Source organism: Diabrotica undecimpunctata, chromosome 2 (genome assembly GCF_040954645.1).
Source record: "Diabrotica undecimpunctata isolate CICGRU chromosome 2, icDiaUnde3, whole genome shotgun sequence".
Lineage (NCBI taxonomy): Eukaryota > Metazoa > Arthropoda > Insecta > Coleoptera > Chrysomelidae > Diabrotica > Diabrotica undecimpunctata.
The window spans coordinates 146,427,648-146,448,145 of record NC_092804.1 but is presented as its reverse complement, the minus strand read 5'-3'; the positions used below and the strand labels follow the sequence as shown (position 1 = coordinate 146,448,145).

Sequence of the window (20,498 nt, the reverse complement as noted above, 5' to 3'; positions counted from 1 at the left end):
CCAAAAAAAAGATCTTCTGAGATAAAACAAAAGAGACACTGCAGAATTTAAGGAACTTAATCGAGCAATAAGAAAACAGATAAACCGAAACTAGGAAAGAGAAACATAATATGCATTAAAAATGAACAAGGACAACTAGAAAAAAGTAAATCTGATATAGCAAACTCAATTGAAAAGTTCTACGCCGATCTGTATCGTTCCAGAAACTATCCCCCTAACTCCTCAAAGCAGAACTTGAAAAGGCAGATAACAAATGTCAACTCAGAAGTGATGATCGAAATAAGCCACGAAGAAATAGAAACAGCAGTAAAAGAAATAAAAAGGAATTAAGCTCCTGAAAGCGATGGAATGCTAGCAAAAATGGTGAAGGAAGGCGGAGAAGAAGCCATCACATATCTAAAAATACTATTTAATAAAAATGTCTATTCGAAGGCAACATACCCGAACAATGGAATACTGCTAAAACAATACTAATACCCAACAAGGGAGACACCACAGACCTGAAAAATTATCGACCAATTTCACTTCTTTCACAACTTTACAAAACCTGTACAAAGATTATTACAAACAGATTAACAATTAAATTTGACGGATATCAACCAGTAGAACAAGCCGGATTTAGAAAAAGGTACAGCACCTGTGATAATCTATATACTTTGAAAATCCTAATTGAAAAGACTAACGAATACAATCTCCCATTATGCCTAGCTTTTATAGATTATGAAAAAGCTTTTGATAGCGTAGAACTGTGAGCAATTGAAGAAGCATTAGTCAACAACCGGATCTACTCCAGGTACAGAATATGAATACATAATATTTACGAACAAGCTGAAATGATGGTGACGGTGGGTAATGGAATCGAAACAAGACCATTAAAAATTAACCGAGGCATAAGACAAGGAGACACAATATCTCCAAAATTATTTACAGCTACCCTAGAAGATATCTTTAAGTCAATAGACTGGGAAAATAAGGGAATCCCTATTAACGGAGAAGATACTTGAACCATCTTAGATACGCAGATGATGTAGTACTAATAGCCGACACGCGGAATGCACTGAATACGACGATTGAGGAGCTACACACAGAATCCCTAAAAAAGGACTGAAACTGAATTTCAGCAAAACTAAACTAATGTCAAACAAAGATGACAAACCTATGATAAATATCCAAGGGACAGAGATAGAACACGTACATGAATATACATATCTGGGTCAAAATGTCAAGGTAAGCAAAGAAAATCAAACTACCGAAATAAGCAGACGTGTAAAAATGGGATGGGCAGCATTCGGAAGACTCTCATACGTACTTAAAAATAAAAATATATCTCAAAGACTGCGAACCAAAGTGTTTAATTCCTGTATCCTACCTGTACTTACATATCGAGCTCAAACCTGGACATTCGCTAAAATAAACATGGAGAAGATCAGAAAAACTCAGAGAGCTATGAAACTACAGATGCTTGGTATCTCACTCAAAGACCATGAAACCAATGAAGACATTCATAATAGAACAAAAGTAAAATATGCTGTCGAACAGGCAGCTAAACTGAAATTGAAATGGGCTAGACATAACGAACGTCTTAAGAATGGCCTATGGAATAAAGAAATCGAGAATTGGCGGCCATATGGAGCCAAAGGACCACGAGGAAGACCGCAAATGCGCTGGAGCGACGATATTAAAAGAACTGCAGGACCAATGTGGAAACGTCTTACAAACAACAGAGATGAATGGTGAGAATTAGGAGAGGTCTATATTCGGCAATCCGAATAGAGAGAAGGGCTTAAAAAAAAAGAAAAATGGTATAAGCTTGCAATATGGAAGTTATATATTGGGAAATTTAAATGCGTGTTACAGATACTTTAGGGAACAATTCAAGGAATACACATCTTAGAATGAAAAAAGCTGTTTTATTTTTTCAAATATTTGAAGCAGTTCTAGATGGCATGACATACACATATCATAACAGTCAACCTTCGAAATAAAATTGCACGAGAAGTAGACGAATGTTTGTCAAAAAGACGTTCATTACCGACATCTTAGACAATTACAGTTTTCAAAATATGAAAGAGTTTTAATACTATTTATTTTTAGAACGCGATAAAATATACACGTATCACCAAACTCTGATTATTTATTAAGTTTATTTTTAGGCACAGATTTTATCTGTATTTCTTCCGTTCAAATTTAAAGCACATTTTAAAATCGGTATAATACGCCATCTTAAATAGATTCTGCTAATAATACTAGAGTTTAAAACCTTAACAGTAGCATCAGAGTTTAATCATTATCAACCTGGCACTACAGTCCTTAAATGAAAAACTAGCTTTTCACGCATTTCGCAAGCCAAGTAGTGTACGAAACATGTGGAAAGCAGAACTGATTTAAAAAAAAATCACACTTTTTTTTTGATCATACATACCAACGGTCCAAGTTAAGATCTCATTTTAGACTGAAAATATGTTTAGTTTGCTCTATTTTAATAATTTGGAAAAAATGTTGAAATCGTAAGTGATGAGATAAGAATCAACGGTTAAAGATAAAATAATTATAATTAGTGTATAATAATATATATTGTATAATTGGTATTAGTGCCTGTGATATGCGCCTGTGACAAAATACAAAATCTATAATATATATCTATAATTTATAGAAAAAGTATAAGTCGATAGAAGGCTATTATTAAGAAATAGAAGCTAATAAAGAGAAATATTCTCAGCAGTTATGATCCACGGAAAGGACACCAAAAAAGGTATAATGGTAATTAACGCATGTGTAAAAATAAAAAAGAACAGGGTGAAAGAGATAATAATAAAAAAAGAAAGGCAGATATTTTTCACAAAATTCGTGTCAAGACGTGCCAAATTTCATAAAAATACAGATGTGTTATTTCGGTTTTCCACTAAACGCACAGTTGAGTTTATATTTTTGTTATTGTTTTCGGTCTTATTCCCCTGGGTGTTACTACTCACTACTCAAAACAACTGTCATTTGCTTGGAGGGGTCGGTGTCACGAGATAAAGCTTATTGCCCTGGACTAATAGGCGGCATGAAAAAATTGTAATCTTGGGGTATGATCTGTTATTCTACAGTAATGACAGACTACTAGGTACAAGTTTTGAGTATTTATTGATGACTCATAGATTTCTTTTTTATTTTCTTGAACTTGTTTATTATATTTAGACAAATATTTTGAAACTTGTCAATGCCAGTAGAATAAACAAATATTTATTCGAAATATTTAATTGTCAGTAACCATAATATACATAAATAATTTCAATTTTACGTAATTAGACAAAAAATTATAAATCCTATTGTAGAAAAAATACTCTAGACGTAAACAAACTCATTAAGATATTTAGAGAAAGTTGTCGTTTCTTTGTTTAATAAATAAGGGAAAGAGCTAAATAATAAATTCTGTGGAGATATTTACAATCAAAATACGTAAAATCAAAGTTTTGCTTCGAGACTGCAACAATATGCAGGCAAAGAAAAATACTGATGGATTTAAAACATTAATTATTTACGTGACCCTTCAAAAGGAAGCTATTTTCTTGTGGTATGTTAATACTATTTACTATCTCTAATCTGAATTAACCACATTTCAGTTGAAAATAGTTTATTTTGACGTCAACTTCGAAAACCGTTCTTTTATTTATTTTATTCTCAAAATATAAATTTAGTTTGTGTTTTGAGAACGATTTCCAAAAATCAATTATATCCCCCTAGTATATATGTGAAAAATCCTCGATTTCCAAATTGCAATTGCAATTGACCAAAATAATTGCAAAAAACCTTTATTTTTGCTGTAATTTATAAATGTTAACAACTTTGTTTTTTGAATATTGCTATGAAACTTGAAATTATGACAATTAATGAGTTATTCAGCTAGATCGACCAAATAAATTGTAAGTTATTCAATTTGTTTATCCGAGGAGAGAGGAGGGCGATTATTTAAACAACTGTACTTCCCAAAAAGGGACCCTATAGGTATTTAGCAGATCGCAATCGATTAGGCTTCAACTTTAAGATATCTTAAACAAATTACTATTTAAATGGGAATAAGCCACAATTAAAGGTTAAAATACGTTTATTGACGTTTCAATTTCCACTTCGGAAATCGTTCTCAAAATACAAACATTAGTAAATTAAACCAATTTTGTTTTTTGTTACTTAGTGAAAAATCCTTCTAATAATTTAATTTTATCTGACTCATCTATATTGACAATTCGGACATACATTATACATTTTAAAGTAGACGACTTTAAAATGATATTGCCAATATTGTTGAGTTGCGTTCCTGGGACGACTTTACTTATAAGATAGTTCATTCGATTACATGAAATCAACTTTAACTTGAGAATATCCGTCAGAAAAGATCATAACATGTAATTCGTCTTTAAAAAGACAAATACATGCCATGATGACAGTTAAAATCTCCTGTTAATGATTCCATAGTAAATTATGAGGGAAAAACCAGGAAAAAACCTCATGATACTATCCCGACATAGTAAGTATTTGATCGTGCATTTAGTTTACCTTCAATAAACACCAAATTCCGATTTTATATGTTTGTTATTTAAAAAACATAAATGATGTATTCTCTATATGTTACTGACTTATGGAATTACTAACAGGAGAATTTTACTGTCATCATGGCATGTATTTATCTTTTTAAAGACGAATTGCATCTTATGATCTTTTCTGACGGATATTCTCAAGTTAAAGTTGATTTCATGTAATCGAATGAACTATCTTATAAGTAAAGTCGTCCCAGGAACGCAACTCAACAATATTGGCAATATCATTTTAAAGTCGTCTACTTTAAAATGTATAATGTATGTCTGAATTCTCAATATAGATGAGTCAGATAAAATTAAATTATTAGAAGAATTTTTCACTAAGTAACAAAAAACAAAATTTGTTTAATTTACTAATGTTTGTATTTTGAGAACGATTTCCGAAGTGGAAATTGAAACGTCAATAAACGTTTTTTAACCTTTAATTGTGGCTTATTCCCATTTAAATGGTAATTAATTTAAAATTCCACAAGAAAATAGCTTCAGAACAATATCTTAAACAAATTTCAACATTTTATCGAAATTATTATTAAAAAAAACCGTGTGAAAGGGGCTGACTTTTTAGCTTATAAACATTTCTAATAACTTTGTTATTTTTATGTCACACGCTTGTAAGTAGGCTCACTGAAAAGATGGTGAAAAAACACATTAAAAAAAATCTTCTATGGCCAATTAGAACCAAGATAGAATTTTTTTCTTAAAATATTATTTCCATTGTTTATCAACATTAAGAGCTGAAATTAAACAGATTATAAGTGAAGACCTATATGGCATATACAAAGAACGTGTAAAAAGTTACAACCCGTTAAAATGATCGTATTCATAAAATACCGCCATGTTAAAGTGGAGGGGAGAACTTTCCGAGCACCATTTTTTTTAGAATAGAACTTTATATTGAAGCGCACTGGAAAAATTTACCATATCTCGCCTTCTATGGCACGTAGAACATTTTTTTAAACTGGGGTAGCTCGAGACAATAATAAGAATTGGGCTACTTTTACCTTACAAACTTTAGATTTTAAAAAGTTGATTTGGAAATGTAAGTAGTTGTCGATAAGTATAGATAAACGAGAGAAACACAATTAATATGATCTATCAACGTGCTGAAAAGTTCTTCCGGTCCTTACAAAGAGTTATTAGATATGCGTAGACGTTTACAAATGGCAGTAAGTTAAGAGCACAGGCATTGAAAGGATTGGCTTGAAGATAACGCAGGCATTTAATAAGAGTTAGGCAAATTTAAGTTCATTCTGAACGTCAAATTATATAATCAGTATATAACTTGCGTCAATAAATCAATTAATGAAAAGAAAAAACTGTCTTGATGCAAGATGCAAGCAAATCTTTTAAAATAAATATAAGTAATATATAGCATTGAAGTACGGTGTAACACAAAAAAATAACAATACGAATATCGGATGATATTAAAAAGTCCGAAAGAAAGTTACTAAATCGAAGAGGGAATGCATACGTGAAGAAACAAATATCCAACAAACCGTTTGGACTTATAGGAATAAAAGGCAGATTAAAAAGAGATACAACTAACTTTATAAGGCAGCTGATGGAAAATAAGGAATAAACAAACAAACGCTCATGTAATGTTCATGGAACTTGGAAAAGCATCTGTTAGGGTTTCTCGGGTGGTACTGTAGTAGACACGAAATAAGAACGGATTTCCCCGTGAATAGGTGACGATTTTGAGAGATATAGACAGTAATAGTAATTAGAACAGGATAGGAGACACTGACAAATTTCATCTGAAAATAGGATTGCACCAAGGCTCTAAGCTTAGTTCTTATTTATTCTCATTAATGTTGAATCACATATCAGATAAACTACAGGGTAACATTCTTTGATGGTTAATGCATACTGATGATGTGTTATTAAAAACCGAAAGGAAATTAAGGTAAATATTGGAAAAATGGGACGGTACGGCGATAATCAGATGACATCGTAGTATTTGCGGAGATTTTAGAAGACAGTTAACAATATGGACTCAATATAAATGTAACACAGACAAATCTCATGATAATTGGCAAGAAAAATATAACAGAAAGTCGTTACTTTAACCAAACCTCAGTCATTGATTATAAACCACACATGGGGGTGGTGGTTTATAATCAATGCCTCAGTAGAAAAGTGCCGCACTGCAACTACCTCGGGACCATATTAAATGAAGAACTTTTTTATATTGGTTGAATCTTGGACATTGAATAAAGATGTGTGCAGACGATTGGAAGCATTTGCGACGTGGTTATTTCGGAAAATACTTAAGATCCCTTAGACTAACCGAGTCACAAATGAGGAGAAAGTGCAATGGTGCAACAGTGCAAAGATGAAAAGTTTGGTTTTCCTTCGTGCTTCTGAGGAAGCATGAAAGAAAACCAAAAGGTATTGACCACCATCAGATCTTGAAAGTTACAATACTTAAGACACATGTTCAAAACGAATTCAGATATATATTACTACAAGCCACTATGTAAGGAAAAATATCTGGAAAGCGAGGTACAGAAAGAAAAAGAATATCCTGGTTAAAGAATCTCAACCTGGTTCAAGACAACACCTGTGCAGCTATTCCGGGCTGCTGCAGACAAGATAAAGATTACCATTACCATGATGATCCTGAATATTCGTCACGGATAGGGACATCAAGAAGAAGATTTGTGATAGCAACTTATGTATAAATAAAGGGTGTTTTATAGAGGCATATAAATGTAAGTTGGTAACATTTTTTTAAATGTCGGCCATTTTGGCAGCTGTCAAGTCATTTATGTTAAGTTCAATTTGGCATTTCAGCATGAATAGACTTGACGCCAGAACTGGGCTTCCAAATTGTACTAACTTATTTTGAAAATTATAATTCTGTTCGAAAAACCTATCGCGCACTACGACCATTTTAGGGTCCTATGGTAATATGCATCCTCAGACACGTGGTACAGAAGAAGTTGTGACTGCTGTAGAAAGAAGTACACAGGAAGACCCGAATCAGTCTATCTGCCATCGTGCACAACGGTTGGATACGTGTTCATCCACTTTATGGAATTTGCGTACTTACAAAATCCAACTCATACAATCACGCAAGGATTGAAGGAACTTCATCAACTATTAAGGCATAGATTCGTAGGTTCAGTGAGTGGGTCCCAAACGAGATTGCCGTTGAATCCGATTTTCATAAGCGATGAAGCTCACTTTTGGTTGAATGGCTACGTCAACAAACAAAACTGCCCTATTTGGAGTTAAGATAATCCTCAAATGTATGTTGAGAAACCATTACATCCAGAAATACTGACTGTTTGGTGTGCTTTATGGTCTGGTACAATCATTGAACTGTACTTCTTTAAAAACGGTGCTAGTCAGAACGTTACAATCAATGGTGACCGCTATAGAGATTACTCCCTTTTTCATTCCCCAATTGAACAATTATAATGTGCAGAAGCTGTCGTTTCAATAAGACGGCGCAACATGTCACACAGATCGTGACACAATTGATTTATTGATGGAAACGTTTGATTGTGCCTTTGAAAACGTTTGAAAAGTTGTGAATTGGCCTCAAAGATTGTGCAATTTAACACTACTAGACTATTTTAGGTGGGGATATGTGAAGGTGCTAGTGTATGCCTAAAAGATTATCTTTTGAATAAAGTCAATTAAAGGTAAATTTATAAATATCGTCTTTGTTTTATTCCATTTCAAAGTTATAATATATCTAAAGAACACCCGTTATATAAGGAAGCCTACACTGTATCGAAGTAAAGACAATGATGGATATGTAGATGACTGAATGTAATCCCTAACATTGATTTAATATCACCGAATTAAATACCTGTTTTTTAATCGTACATAAACTAATTTTGAATACTTTAAAAGTGATGTCGACAAAAAACAATGTAATGTATACTTATTTATTGGTAGTGATTGTCAATAAATATTTGAATCGTCTTCTTGTTACAGTGGCCATTTTGTCAATTAAAACAAAAGCCAGTTTATGCTGCGTTGCAGTTTTGTCAGAGTAAGTCGTTATTTTTCGCATTATCTAAATTGAGGCAACATGCTGACGTTTGTAATACTAGACATATATTTAGCAAAAAGCCTTTAAATATTTCGAGCATTAATCACAGGCAAATTAAGATACAAAAATGAGTACCTACAAAATCTCATGTCATGATAATTCTTTATGAGAATTTAATTAAAATCCTCTCTGTACTGAACAATATAAATCACTATGACTCAGTATCGAGATGTGGCGATAGAACAAGCTATTAATTATTGTAGAAAATATTCGTTATATAACTTTTTTAGTCAATATATAACACTGAGGTGATTTCTGCAGACTGGCTCAATTCAATCTTTTTTACAATATCTAAAAAACACAATGCTAGAAAATTCTCAGAATATCGATTAATTAGCCTAATAAGCCACACTCTTAAGATTTTTTAAAGAATACTCCACAACAGAATTACTCAAATGCAAAGAAGATCTCCAAGATCTTCCAAACCCAATTTGGTTTGGAAATGCTATGGGAACTAGGGAGGCACTTTTTGCGTTAAATATTCTATTACAAAAATGTCATGATCAAAGAATAGATGTATTTGCATGCTTCGTTGACTTAAAAAGGCATTCGATAGAGTACAGCATGTAAAATTATTGCAGATGCTAAAAAATATAGGAATAGATAACAAAGATATTCGTGCCATTAAAAATCTGTACGGGAATCAAACTGTTATTGTAAAAATTGGAAACAATTACACCGACGAAATTTCCATACAACGAGGAGTATTTTGTATCCAACACGGACCAGCTATTTAAAAAGGCACTTTACAGACAGCCATATGGAATCAAAATCAACTGGGAACTACTTAATGTAATTAGATACGCGAACAATACAGTAATTCTGTCAGAAAATATCGAAGGTCTCCAAAAATTCCTTAATCGTATTCACGAAGTAGGAGAGGAAATGGGCATTAAAATAAACTCAGACAAAACCAAACTCTTTACTCTTTGGTTGTAACCCACATCCTGGTGCAGAGCTTTAATTAAATGGAGTCCAATTTGAGAAAGTTCACAAAATTGCATATTTGGGAACTGTCATAACGGACCAACTAGATCCAGACATAGAAATAAAACCAAGAATAACAATTTTAAAACTACATTTATGAAAATAAAAACATTTCTTTGCAATAATCATCTCAGTTTAAAACCAAGACAAAGAATGATTAAGTGCAATATTTAGTCTGTACTTTTGCATGAAGCAGAAGTGTGTATACTAAAAGTATCAAGTTTAAATAGAATTAGAAGCATTGAAAACGTGAATACATAGACCTATGGTGAAGATAACTTGGACAGCAAGAAAAACTAATGAGGTAATACTAAGGAGGGTCAACAGAGATAAAGAATTGCTAAAAACTGTTATACACCGGAAAATCTCTTATCTCAGACATATAATGGTGGGAAATCTATATAGAGTATTACAACTGATCCTTGAAGGCAGAATAGAAGGCCGTAGAGATGAAGGAGGAAAACAGGTTTCTTGGTTAAAAGACATTCGTGAATGGACTGAGATATTAAATGCGGGACAATTATTCCATGTGGCAGAAGATCGAGAAGCCTTCGTAATGGTGATTGACAACGTTTGATAACTCTGATATGAAGAAGAAGAATATATTCGAGATATAGGGAACTAATACATAATAATATATGAAAACGCAACTATGATAGTACAACTAGACGAAAATATAAATCCCATTCCCATTAAGAGAGAACTTCGACAAGGAAAAGCTGTTTAATCTAGGCCTAGAAGACGTCTTCAAAACTACAAATTAGTTCAAATATGGCATCAAGGTTAATAGCAACAACTACCTCAGATTCGCTAACGACGCCGTGAGTATAGCGAGCACACTCGAGGAACTCGTAGACAGCTCCCAATACGTCGAACTAAAAATGATAATGACAAAAACAATGGCAATTACAGACGACCCCAGACAAGATAAAACAAGTGTAGGAACATATCTACCACGGCCAAATTCTGAAACTTGATAAAGAGAACCAAAGGACGGAAATCACGAGAAGAGCACGACTGTCATGAGCAGGATTTGGAAAACTCAGTTGGATACTTAAGAACCGCAAAATACCGCAATACTTAAGAAACAAAGTGTTTAACCAGTGCATCCTTCGTATCATGACATATGGATATCAAACTTCGATTCTAACCAAGGGAAATATGAACAAACTAGCCACAACAGAAAGAGTAATGGAAAGTGCAATGTTAGGGACTGTCAGATAGAACGAGTCATAAGATAATGTAAGTTATATTTAAAAAGAATTTTTACCGTCGAGTTAATAAAAATTTTATTAAAAAAAATGATTTCGCACGAGCGACACATTTAAAATCGCCGGTCGCTTCAAGCGTTGTTTCTGGGAGAACGGTTTATTCTACAGAAAAAGTGGTATTAGATGTTTTTGTTCAACGTTATCTCAGCTCCATTTTTTGCTTTAAACATTTTTTTCTACGACATACAGGATTCTTGGTAAATCGATGTTTTCTGTTCCCTCCCACCTACGAGAAGTGGGTTTTGAGGGGGAAGCCCGGGCTTAGGAGCAGCAATAGTTTTTGTATATTTTTTGGGGTCTCAAAATTGACATTCTCGGCAAAATTCAGATTGTTCGTATGATTTTTAGAGGTTCAGTGACATTTTCGTCTCTGAACACTGTGACTGGAATATTCTTTCCTTGTACATTTAGGTATATAGGTACAAATCGTTGCAAGTATCAGCATTTGACGAACCATATTTTGGTTACCGTTAGTCCTAAAATATTTTACAATATTTTACAATATTTTAGGACTATTTTAAAGTACAGGAAATAAGCTTTCTTTTTTATTTAGTAATTTATATACATAAATGTACAAGAAAAAAGTTATATTGAGAAATTAAGATATGAGCCGCAATAATCGTTAAAAGTAGAAAAGTCTGAAGAACTGTATCTTGCTTAAAATTATTAATTTGGTATTAAATAATTAATTGGCGAATTTTGAAAAATGGTATCTGGTTGACTGTAAATCCTAAATACTTTATGCCTTCCTCTTTATAATGCCAAATGGCATTATAAAGAGGAAGGATAAAAGTTGTTGTCTGTAAAGCAATGCCTATACCTATACCCCCGTCGAAAAAGTTATGGGACAAAAAAAGAAAAATCGCTTTTTTTTTCCTCCGTTTTTTGAATATATTTTTGTCATAAAAATTATGTTTGACTTTAAAAATTGACATTTCTATATTCAATTTAATTTTGAAAAACTTTTCTGTATATGTACGAAAACTGAATAGAATTCACCCAAATGTACCCTAGTACATTCCCGCTTTCTAAAAAACGCGCCCTTTTAAATGGTACCACTCCGCGGATTTTCATATTTGGGGTCCATTGAGCATATAAAATAATAAAACCTCTTAAAGTTGTACTTCCTTTAGATCTATTTTTTTAAACATAATCAATAGCCCATAGGATATGTCCTATGGGCCTTTTACAGCATACGAGAAAAAATTAATAAAGCATTGGTAAAACAATTTAAAATGTTGGACAACCGAGGATTCGAAGGAAAATTGAAACTAGGTACTAATGAAGATGAAAATACATAGATTTTATAAAACTTTTAGGAATAATTCAGAAATTGTGAAATATACGTTTTTTACATTTTTTTCATCTATATCGCAAATCGTTGTGAAATATGCTATATACAACATTAATTAATAATCCACAAGGAATATAAGTTCCTGTAGTTGGCTGTATACCATATATAACAAGAAATTTTATTAAAAATCCTTTATAAAAGGTAGATAATTTAAAAACCCAATTGGGCTATATCACAAAACGTTTTTGGAATCAATGTTCCATCATCAGTGCAACTAGGTATACATGTATTGAGCCACTAAATATGTGGGTAAAAACCCGTTAAAATTGTTGGTTTAAATTTAGTTTACATTATATGGTATTAAGTATTATGATTTTAAAGTTACCAGTGGATTTGGTAACATGGCGACGTATGACTCCACGTGAAGTTGCTGGTCCTGAGATGTGTCTACGCGGACCTGATGAAAGCAACTTTTTTTTTAAGGTCTGAGCTGGGTTTTTTTTAATGGTCTTGGCATAGCCAATTGACCATACTATTTTGTAGTGATCATAAATGAAATCATCAAAAGCGTTAACAAAGGTAGAGGATACAGAATGGGAAACAAAGAAATAAAAATACTCTGTTACGAAGGCGACGCAATTTTTATAGCCGAAGATGAAGATAGTCTGCAAAGACTGGTCCACAAATTTAAAGTAAGAGCAAAAGAATTTAATATGACAATATCATCTCAGAAAACTAAAACAATAGTAGTCAGCAACGCACCAAACAGAAGTAAAATAGAAATTGATGGCATCAGTATTGAAAGAATGAAAATAAAATACCTCGAAATTACAATGTCTAGCTATGGAGACCTGCATAAAGAAGTGGGAGATCAAGTACAAAAAGCACATAGACTGGCAGGATGCCTTAATTACACTATATGGCGAAACAGACACATTAACACTGAGATGAAGTCAAGAATTTATAAACATACGCACAGACATACGCGTCAGAAACAAGACCCGCTACAGCCACAACGCAAAGGCTACTGGAAACGGCAGAGATGAGAGTACTGAGAAGACCAGTACAAGAAGCATACGCTGAGAGATCGAAAGAGAAGTGAAGACTTTAGAAGAAAATGTAACGTATAGTGTATAAATGAATGGACACAAAATTGAAAAAAATAATGGAAGCACATAGGCAGAATGGAAGAGAACTGTGGCGTCAAAATAGCACGAGATAAGTCACCAATCGGCAGAAGAAGTATCGGACGACCGTGCGACAGAAGAAGAAAAGCTGGAGTGACAACCTTCCACAGAGGTAATAATCCGCCAATGAACAAGCAGAATTGCTTATAAAGAGGAAGAAAAAGAAGATAATACTTCACAAAATTTAAAACAGATAAACCTAAAACACTAGACTGTTGACAGAAATACAGGAACTGCATGAATAGTCAAATTTAATAAGCTAAAAGAGTAAAACATTTATTAACAATACTAATTATAATAATAGTAACTATAAGAAATAGAACATGTTTTTTGGCAAAAATGTAAAATCAAAGAATAAAAAAGAAAAGTATTTTTGATATGTGTAAACATTTATGTCCTAGTTGAGCGCTTTCCGCCTATAAAGCCATCTTCAGAGTTATGCTACAATAGAACACTGATATAAATAACTAATTTAAAGTTTACAATGTTCCACTTAAGTTTTTAAAAAGTATCACTAATAAGGAGAGATCTCATTTTGGTAGGAAAATACAGAATTTTCCTTTTAAGCTATTTCTATATTAAAATATTTCTTTGGAAAAAACACAAATAAGACTGAATGAGGAATTGAAAAAGGCTGAAGAGAAAAAAATGTAGAATCTAATTAAAAATAACAGGTACTATGTTATAATGAAGTACCGACCCAAAAATATATAGTTATATAAACAATAAAGCAGGTCCCACTAGAGAAAAAACGAAAACACTAAAACTAGAGAAAACAGAAAAGTACAAACAGGAGCGACGGAATTGCACTCTTGGTGAAGATCAGCAGTAAAATCTCGGGATCAATCAGAAAAATTAAGCTGAGTACAAAACCAAGAAAATTACACATAACATGAAAAATATCTAGTTACGATAGTGAAGTAATGATCGCATAATGAACAGGTGAGCTATAAATGATAATAAATCAAATAAAAATTTTACAAACAAACTCACAGAGATATGACAGGAAAAAGAGTCGGAAAAAGTACAAATTAGTACAATATTGACAACATAACATCAAGAATTAAAAAATATTAAGCTAAACTAGGTATATTTTAAATAACCACTATCAACTACTAGTAGCTTCTAAGATATTTGTGACAATGTATTTGAACAGTGCTTGCTCACTTATGGTTATCAGACCGTTACGAAATAAAATTAAACTCAAAAACACAAAAGAATAATGGAAATACATTCTGCATATTTATACGAGAAAGAGTTAGAAGTTAACAATTTTTTTTAGCAATATTAAATGTATAAAAAGAAGATAAACCGAATACAAACTGTTGTTTATAGAACACAAAATAAGCCGAAAAAGTGTGATGGAGTAGAGATATAGTGGAAGTCTCATAATTACAAACGGGAAAGAAAAAGACAACAAATGAATTAGCACAACGACTTAGAAATGATCAATAGGAAGGAAAGACTACGCTTAAATTGATATACTTTCAATAGGTTTTGATAAGTACTAATATCTTCATAAATTCTAAGATCTTAGATATTTTATATGAAGGGTAGATTTCTATATATAGGCAGGTAAGTATTTCTCAATATTATGTTCTTACGATTTTTAATCAAATATCAAATGATACAAAGTTTGTTTCTTATATAAAAATGTGAGTTTAAAATATCACTAGTAAAATATGCTATAAACTAATAACACACCACAAACTAGTCACTATATAGAAAAATATTAATGCTTGTATGGATTTCAGTAGGACAAGCCGCTGCATTCAATGAAACTAAAAGCTGATACGAAAAAATTAAAATTTGTGTAGTTAATGCCGCAGTAGTCGTATAATAACTAGACATTTATCGTGTTTTATAAAATAATACTAGAGGCATAATCATAAAAGGGGGAATGTCAAAAAGATATCAGGAAGTTATCGCTAACGCGAAACAATAAAAATACCGGTAGAAAAATGCAAGCAGACATTCGAAAAAGATAACGTTAAACTAAACTTGAACACAACAAACTATAAAATAATCTATGTGTATAAAATTTTATCAGGACTTACCGTATGTTCGCTGATAATCTGACTTGGTTGTCATATCGCCCTTATCATACACTATCTGAAACGTAACTACTCAACTTGTGGACTTTTGTACATTCGCACAAAACAGTCGTTGGAGAGAGATCAGTCAGGCTCTACTAAGAGTTCGACATTACTTAAACGGAATCAGTGGGGGCGAAACTGTGCTTTTAGGAGTGGTGGGGCGGTAACGCCTCAATTTTATTTGTGCTGTCGTGTCCATCTTAGTTGTTGGCTAGTTTATTGTATGGGTATTTTAACACAATTATTTGTTGTTTTCAGTTAGTGGATTAATTGTTTACATGTGTCAACGCTAACTGAGATCCTGGAACGACATTCAGCAGGTAAATAAAATGATATCTCTTCTATCTGAAAATAATATATAATTATTTTTACACAGAGAAAAAAAAACAATACGTTTTAATTTTTAATATAAAAAGTATTGATAATTTATTGTAGTCAAATATAGATTAATGATGTAAATAATATATTTGTTCTGAAAGGCTGAAAGGCATAAATAATATTCCTTTTGAATATTCACATCTCTTTTAAACTAAGACATTACGTATCTCTTAGGACATTACGTATCTACAGTGCAACTAAATGAACAATCAATGAACATCTTGTTTAGCTTTAATAAAGCTAATATAAGCTGTATAATCGAACCTAGAGCACTTAAAATTTGTTCAACTTTGTACCTCTCGCTAACTTTGTCTAGGTCTTCCTCTCTATCTAGTTCATGGGTTACCATTTTAGAATTTGTTTCGGTGCATGTTTCGGTGCACATTTCACCCATTCCCTTCACAACCAGACTAACCGTTTTGTTTTAATATCTTCTGTTAATGTATGTTTTGACCCATACCTTTTCTTATTTTTTTCGTTTACTCGCTCTTGCTTCGATTTTTTAGCTAATGATCGCCAAAAATCCATTTCAGGTACCTTAAGCATTTTCTTTGTTGTCTTCCTATTTTCCCAGACTTCCAGAGCACACGTAACTATATTTTTTAATAAGGTAGGTAACCCAAATAAGGCCACGTTAACATTTAAATTTTTTTTAAAATGAGGCATTTGAATTAGAAAATAACAAAATAGCTTTAAATGTCAGTTAACTTACCGACAACCTATACCTACTACTTTCGTTTTAACTGATATATTGTAAGAAATGTCTATTAATTGTTTTTTATTTTACTTTTTTTCAAATAGGCCTTATTATGGCCAGGTGTTCCGAATAACGCCAATAAAAAATAAACCATTTTGCATTAATTTAGTTTAAAAAGAAATAAAACTGACTGCAAATGAAAGTCAATTTTATTTTACATATTTTGGAAAATGAAACAATATAATTTTGAATTACTTATTTACAAAGTAAATGTTTTTGAAAAAGTATATTTTTGGCTGAAAAATGCATCTTTGTCGGATTTTTTAAGCATTCTTCGTGCACATACCGTCCACAGGCTGAGCACATCCTCATATCTCTGATCTGGTCCCCGTCAAAAACGAAGCAGTACCATGATTCCTTATGGGACAGGCCTCGCTATGAAGACTTTGTTAATAGCTTCTTAATTGTACCACTTTGGTACAATTTGGACTGTTTATTTTTCTTTTTAATAGTTTTCGGTGCAGCGTCGCCTTTATCAGAAGGAGCATCAAACAAGTTAATCACTATCTTTTGGGCTCGTGAATTAAAGGATTTTTTTTCTTTGAATCCTTTTAGTTTTAATATTGGAAGTGGACCATATTTCTGTTACGGACGTGTTGAGCTTAGATGTGGTGTCTTCAAAGATAACAGTTTGTATAGGTTCCATATCTTCATTGTCTGATGTGTCATGAATTAAGTAATTTGAAGAATCATCACTTTCAGAGCTAACATCTATTGGTATTTGGAAGAATGTTTAGGAAGTAAAGTTTTGATCCTTTTAGCTGAAGACTGATCGGTTTTGCAGAAGTACTTTGTTCAATTTCTGCACTTTTCTTCTGATTGTGGAAGTGTTTGAATCTTTCTCATTTCTATTTTGATCATTGGGATTTTCAAACTAGGTTAGGCATGAAGGTGCATAAGCGCTCTCTGGAATCACTGATGGATTGAAATGGTAAATTTCCTAGTTCCTTAGCCTAAACTTCGTTCAAAGACTGTGCGTCTTATCGAGCGTTCAGGATCGAATAAAGAAGAACCTAATCGTCCTAAACGATTCGAAAGATTTGAAAACAAACTTATTCATGAGTTATAGCTATGGGTTGCATTACTTGGTAGACAAAATAGAGTAATGTCATACTTTTCAGCAGCTCTAACGATGTTTGCATCTAAACGAGACTTAACACCATCGATGTATTTTTACCTCGAAACTATTGAAAATGTTCGATCCACTTCACAAAAACATCGTATGTCATACTTTCTTTAGGTGTCATAACTACCTTGGGTCTAGGAGGAAGATTTTCTTCCCATTGTGGTTTCTGCCTCTGGTCCTTAAATAATGTCATTGGTGGTATGTAGTGACCACTAGCACTGGCACCCGACACGATGGTTACGTTTTCAGCGTGCTCGGGTGCTACTATATGCACTTTTTTGTCCATTTTTGACAAAACTTCCTGTTGGTGGTTCAGAGTTAAAAGGCTTTCCGGTAACATCCAATTCCTCCATAACTACCTTCAATTTGTCAAAGTAATCAGTAACAATCACTTTGTTGAGTTTACTTAATCTTGCTGGATTCAAATTTTGTGTTTTACGCCTAGCCACATTAGGGTGGCGACTCAAAAATAGTCTCAACCACTTATGCCCAGCTTTTTTGTTTCATTGGGTTAAAAGTATGTGGAACATTGTTTTCCTCAAAGAAAGAAAATACACTTCTTCCAATTATCTTGCTAGTAATAGGCATTCCAACGTCAGCAAGATGAAAGATTCTCGAGCAAAGTTCAGTTTCTGGATCAGATGATAGAATCGTAATTTTACCTAATTTTCTAATTGGTATACCTGTTGTCAAATGGTTTTGTAAGGAGGTCCTCGTAGGTATCCGGAATTCCTTTGAAGCCTGGTTGACAGACATTCCGTTTCCAACAGCATTTAATGCCTGCTCCATTTGCTCTTTGGTCCATTCAGCTCCCTTTTTATTAACGGCATTCGGCTCCATGTTGTCTAAAATATATGAACACAAATCGCAATTTAACATAATATAAGCTTTCATTTATAAATAGTGAGGTAGTTCTACATAATCACTACGATTAAATTAAGAGAATAACATTTGTATTAAGCCATTTTTCTAATAAGGCCAGGGCTAGCCCTAATAATTCCAGGCACTGGCCTTATTAGGATAATTCCAGGCACTGGCCTTATTAGGATAATTCCAGGCACTGGCCTTATTAGGGTACCATTGTTTACCAATTGAATCTGTTACAATAATCAGTACATACTTCATGTGTTTTAAAGACTCATGCTATGATCTTATAATACAGTTAACGGTAAACTCGGAAATGTATACCACTTAGCAGTTTTGATGAATAAATTTGTTAGTTCGAAAATTAAAACTTACCTGAATGTATAACCTTCAATCTTAATCAGATGCAACATGTGACTGACGTGGCGCATATGGCGTAGAAACTTGAAACTACTACAACTTTATCCTCCTCAACTACAGTCCATTGACTGGTACTGGGCTTATCTGTCCAGTGTTAGTACTTTTAGAAATAAAAACTGTTGTCTTTAGTAGGGCCATGGACTTATTTGGGTCACCTACTTTATGTATTGCAAATTTGTCTTTTATATTATAGATTATTATTTTTGTGAGATAATTTTCCTACTCTGGGTATTTCTGTACTTTATAGCTTCGTCAATTGTTCCGTGCTTTGTTATATTCATATTGTTTAATTGGTTTTTGATGTGCTGACTTCTAAACACCATTTTTTATATTCTTCTATGAGTTTAAGTGCCATTTACTTGTAATCGTCACAGCATAAAGCCTTCAGTATCTCATCATCTGAGTAACAGGTGATGTTAAGTCCTACAAAGTTTAGTGTTGTTAAGACGGATTCCCATTCTATTGCGCTTTCTTTTCCCTACTACTACTAATTAAATATTTCTTTATTTCTATACAATATGCTATTGGTACTATTAACCCTAATTCCCCGTCTTGAAATCCAATTCCCAGCTTGTTTCTGTTGCCTTTGCAACACGTGAAATTGGAATTAGAATAAAACGCACTGATTAACTTCCCAAATACTAAGAAAACTTCAAAGACAGTGTCCTGAAACTTGCTTAGATGAAATAAGGTGAACCGGCACTGGCTGGCAACACGCACAAAGATAACTTTATCAGCAAATTTATTAAATATTTTAATATAGATTGTAAAGAAACAGTTTAATAAAAAAATACATATCTATATAATGGATTATATCGAGTTTTTGTCAAACTATCAAACTCTTTTGACGAACTTATAACATTTCTTGGGAAATCCTTATTGTAATAATGATTATTATTCAAACATTGCTATTTATTTTGTAAATATTTACGCAAATACCATTCTGGGGAAAGATGTATTGCTCTCAACATCCAATTATGTAAAAAAAAATTGGGAGATAGAGCTCGATAACACGGAAACAGTGTAATATCGTGTACCTGGGATCAGTGAATTTTCCCCCTATGGGGAGTGAGAGCTGTATGGCTTTAATCTGAATAGTAATAATAAATTGGCTTATAACTATATCAAGAATAAAAATTTAAACTGAAATTGTTGTTAATTTCCAATAAAAATAGTAAACAATATTAAAATACCACCAAAAAATAGTTTTAGCAGAATATATAACGTCTACGATAATATTGAAACTATTTTAAGACAAATAATGACAGATTGGAAGACCAAAATTAGTCTTCAAATACCAGATAAAAACTATATCGAAATTATATCTACCTTTATCTCAGCTACAAAACTCCAGTGACTCCGGTTTTATCTTTAAAAATAATAACATTGTGCTGACAAAGTTTAATCATATGTTATATATGGATGATTTAAAATAAATGGCTTCCACCCGAAACAATCTAGGTCAGATG

General features: G+C 32.7%; 1 protein-coding gene across 2 annotated transcripts in view; it reads right to left on the bottom strand.

The window, feature by feature from the left end:
* The window catches only part of LOC140435025 (uncharacterized), a 259,425-nt gene extending 243,839 nt beyond the window's left edge, over positions 1–15,586 (bottom strand). For both annotated transcript variants that reach the window (XM_072523690.1, XM_072523691.1), the window contains exon 1: positions 15,446–15,586. In XM_072523690.1, coding sequence (XP_072379791.1) covers positions 15,446–15,479 — 34 coding nt within the window. In that variant the 5' untranslated portion in view covers positions 15,480–15,586. The remainder of the gene's footprint in view (positions 1–15,445) is intronic.
* Positions 15,587–20,498: the final 4,912 nt, after the last annotated feature.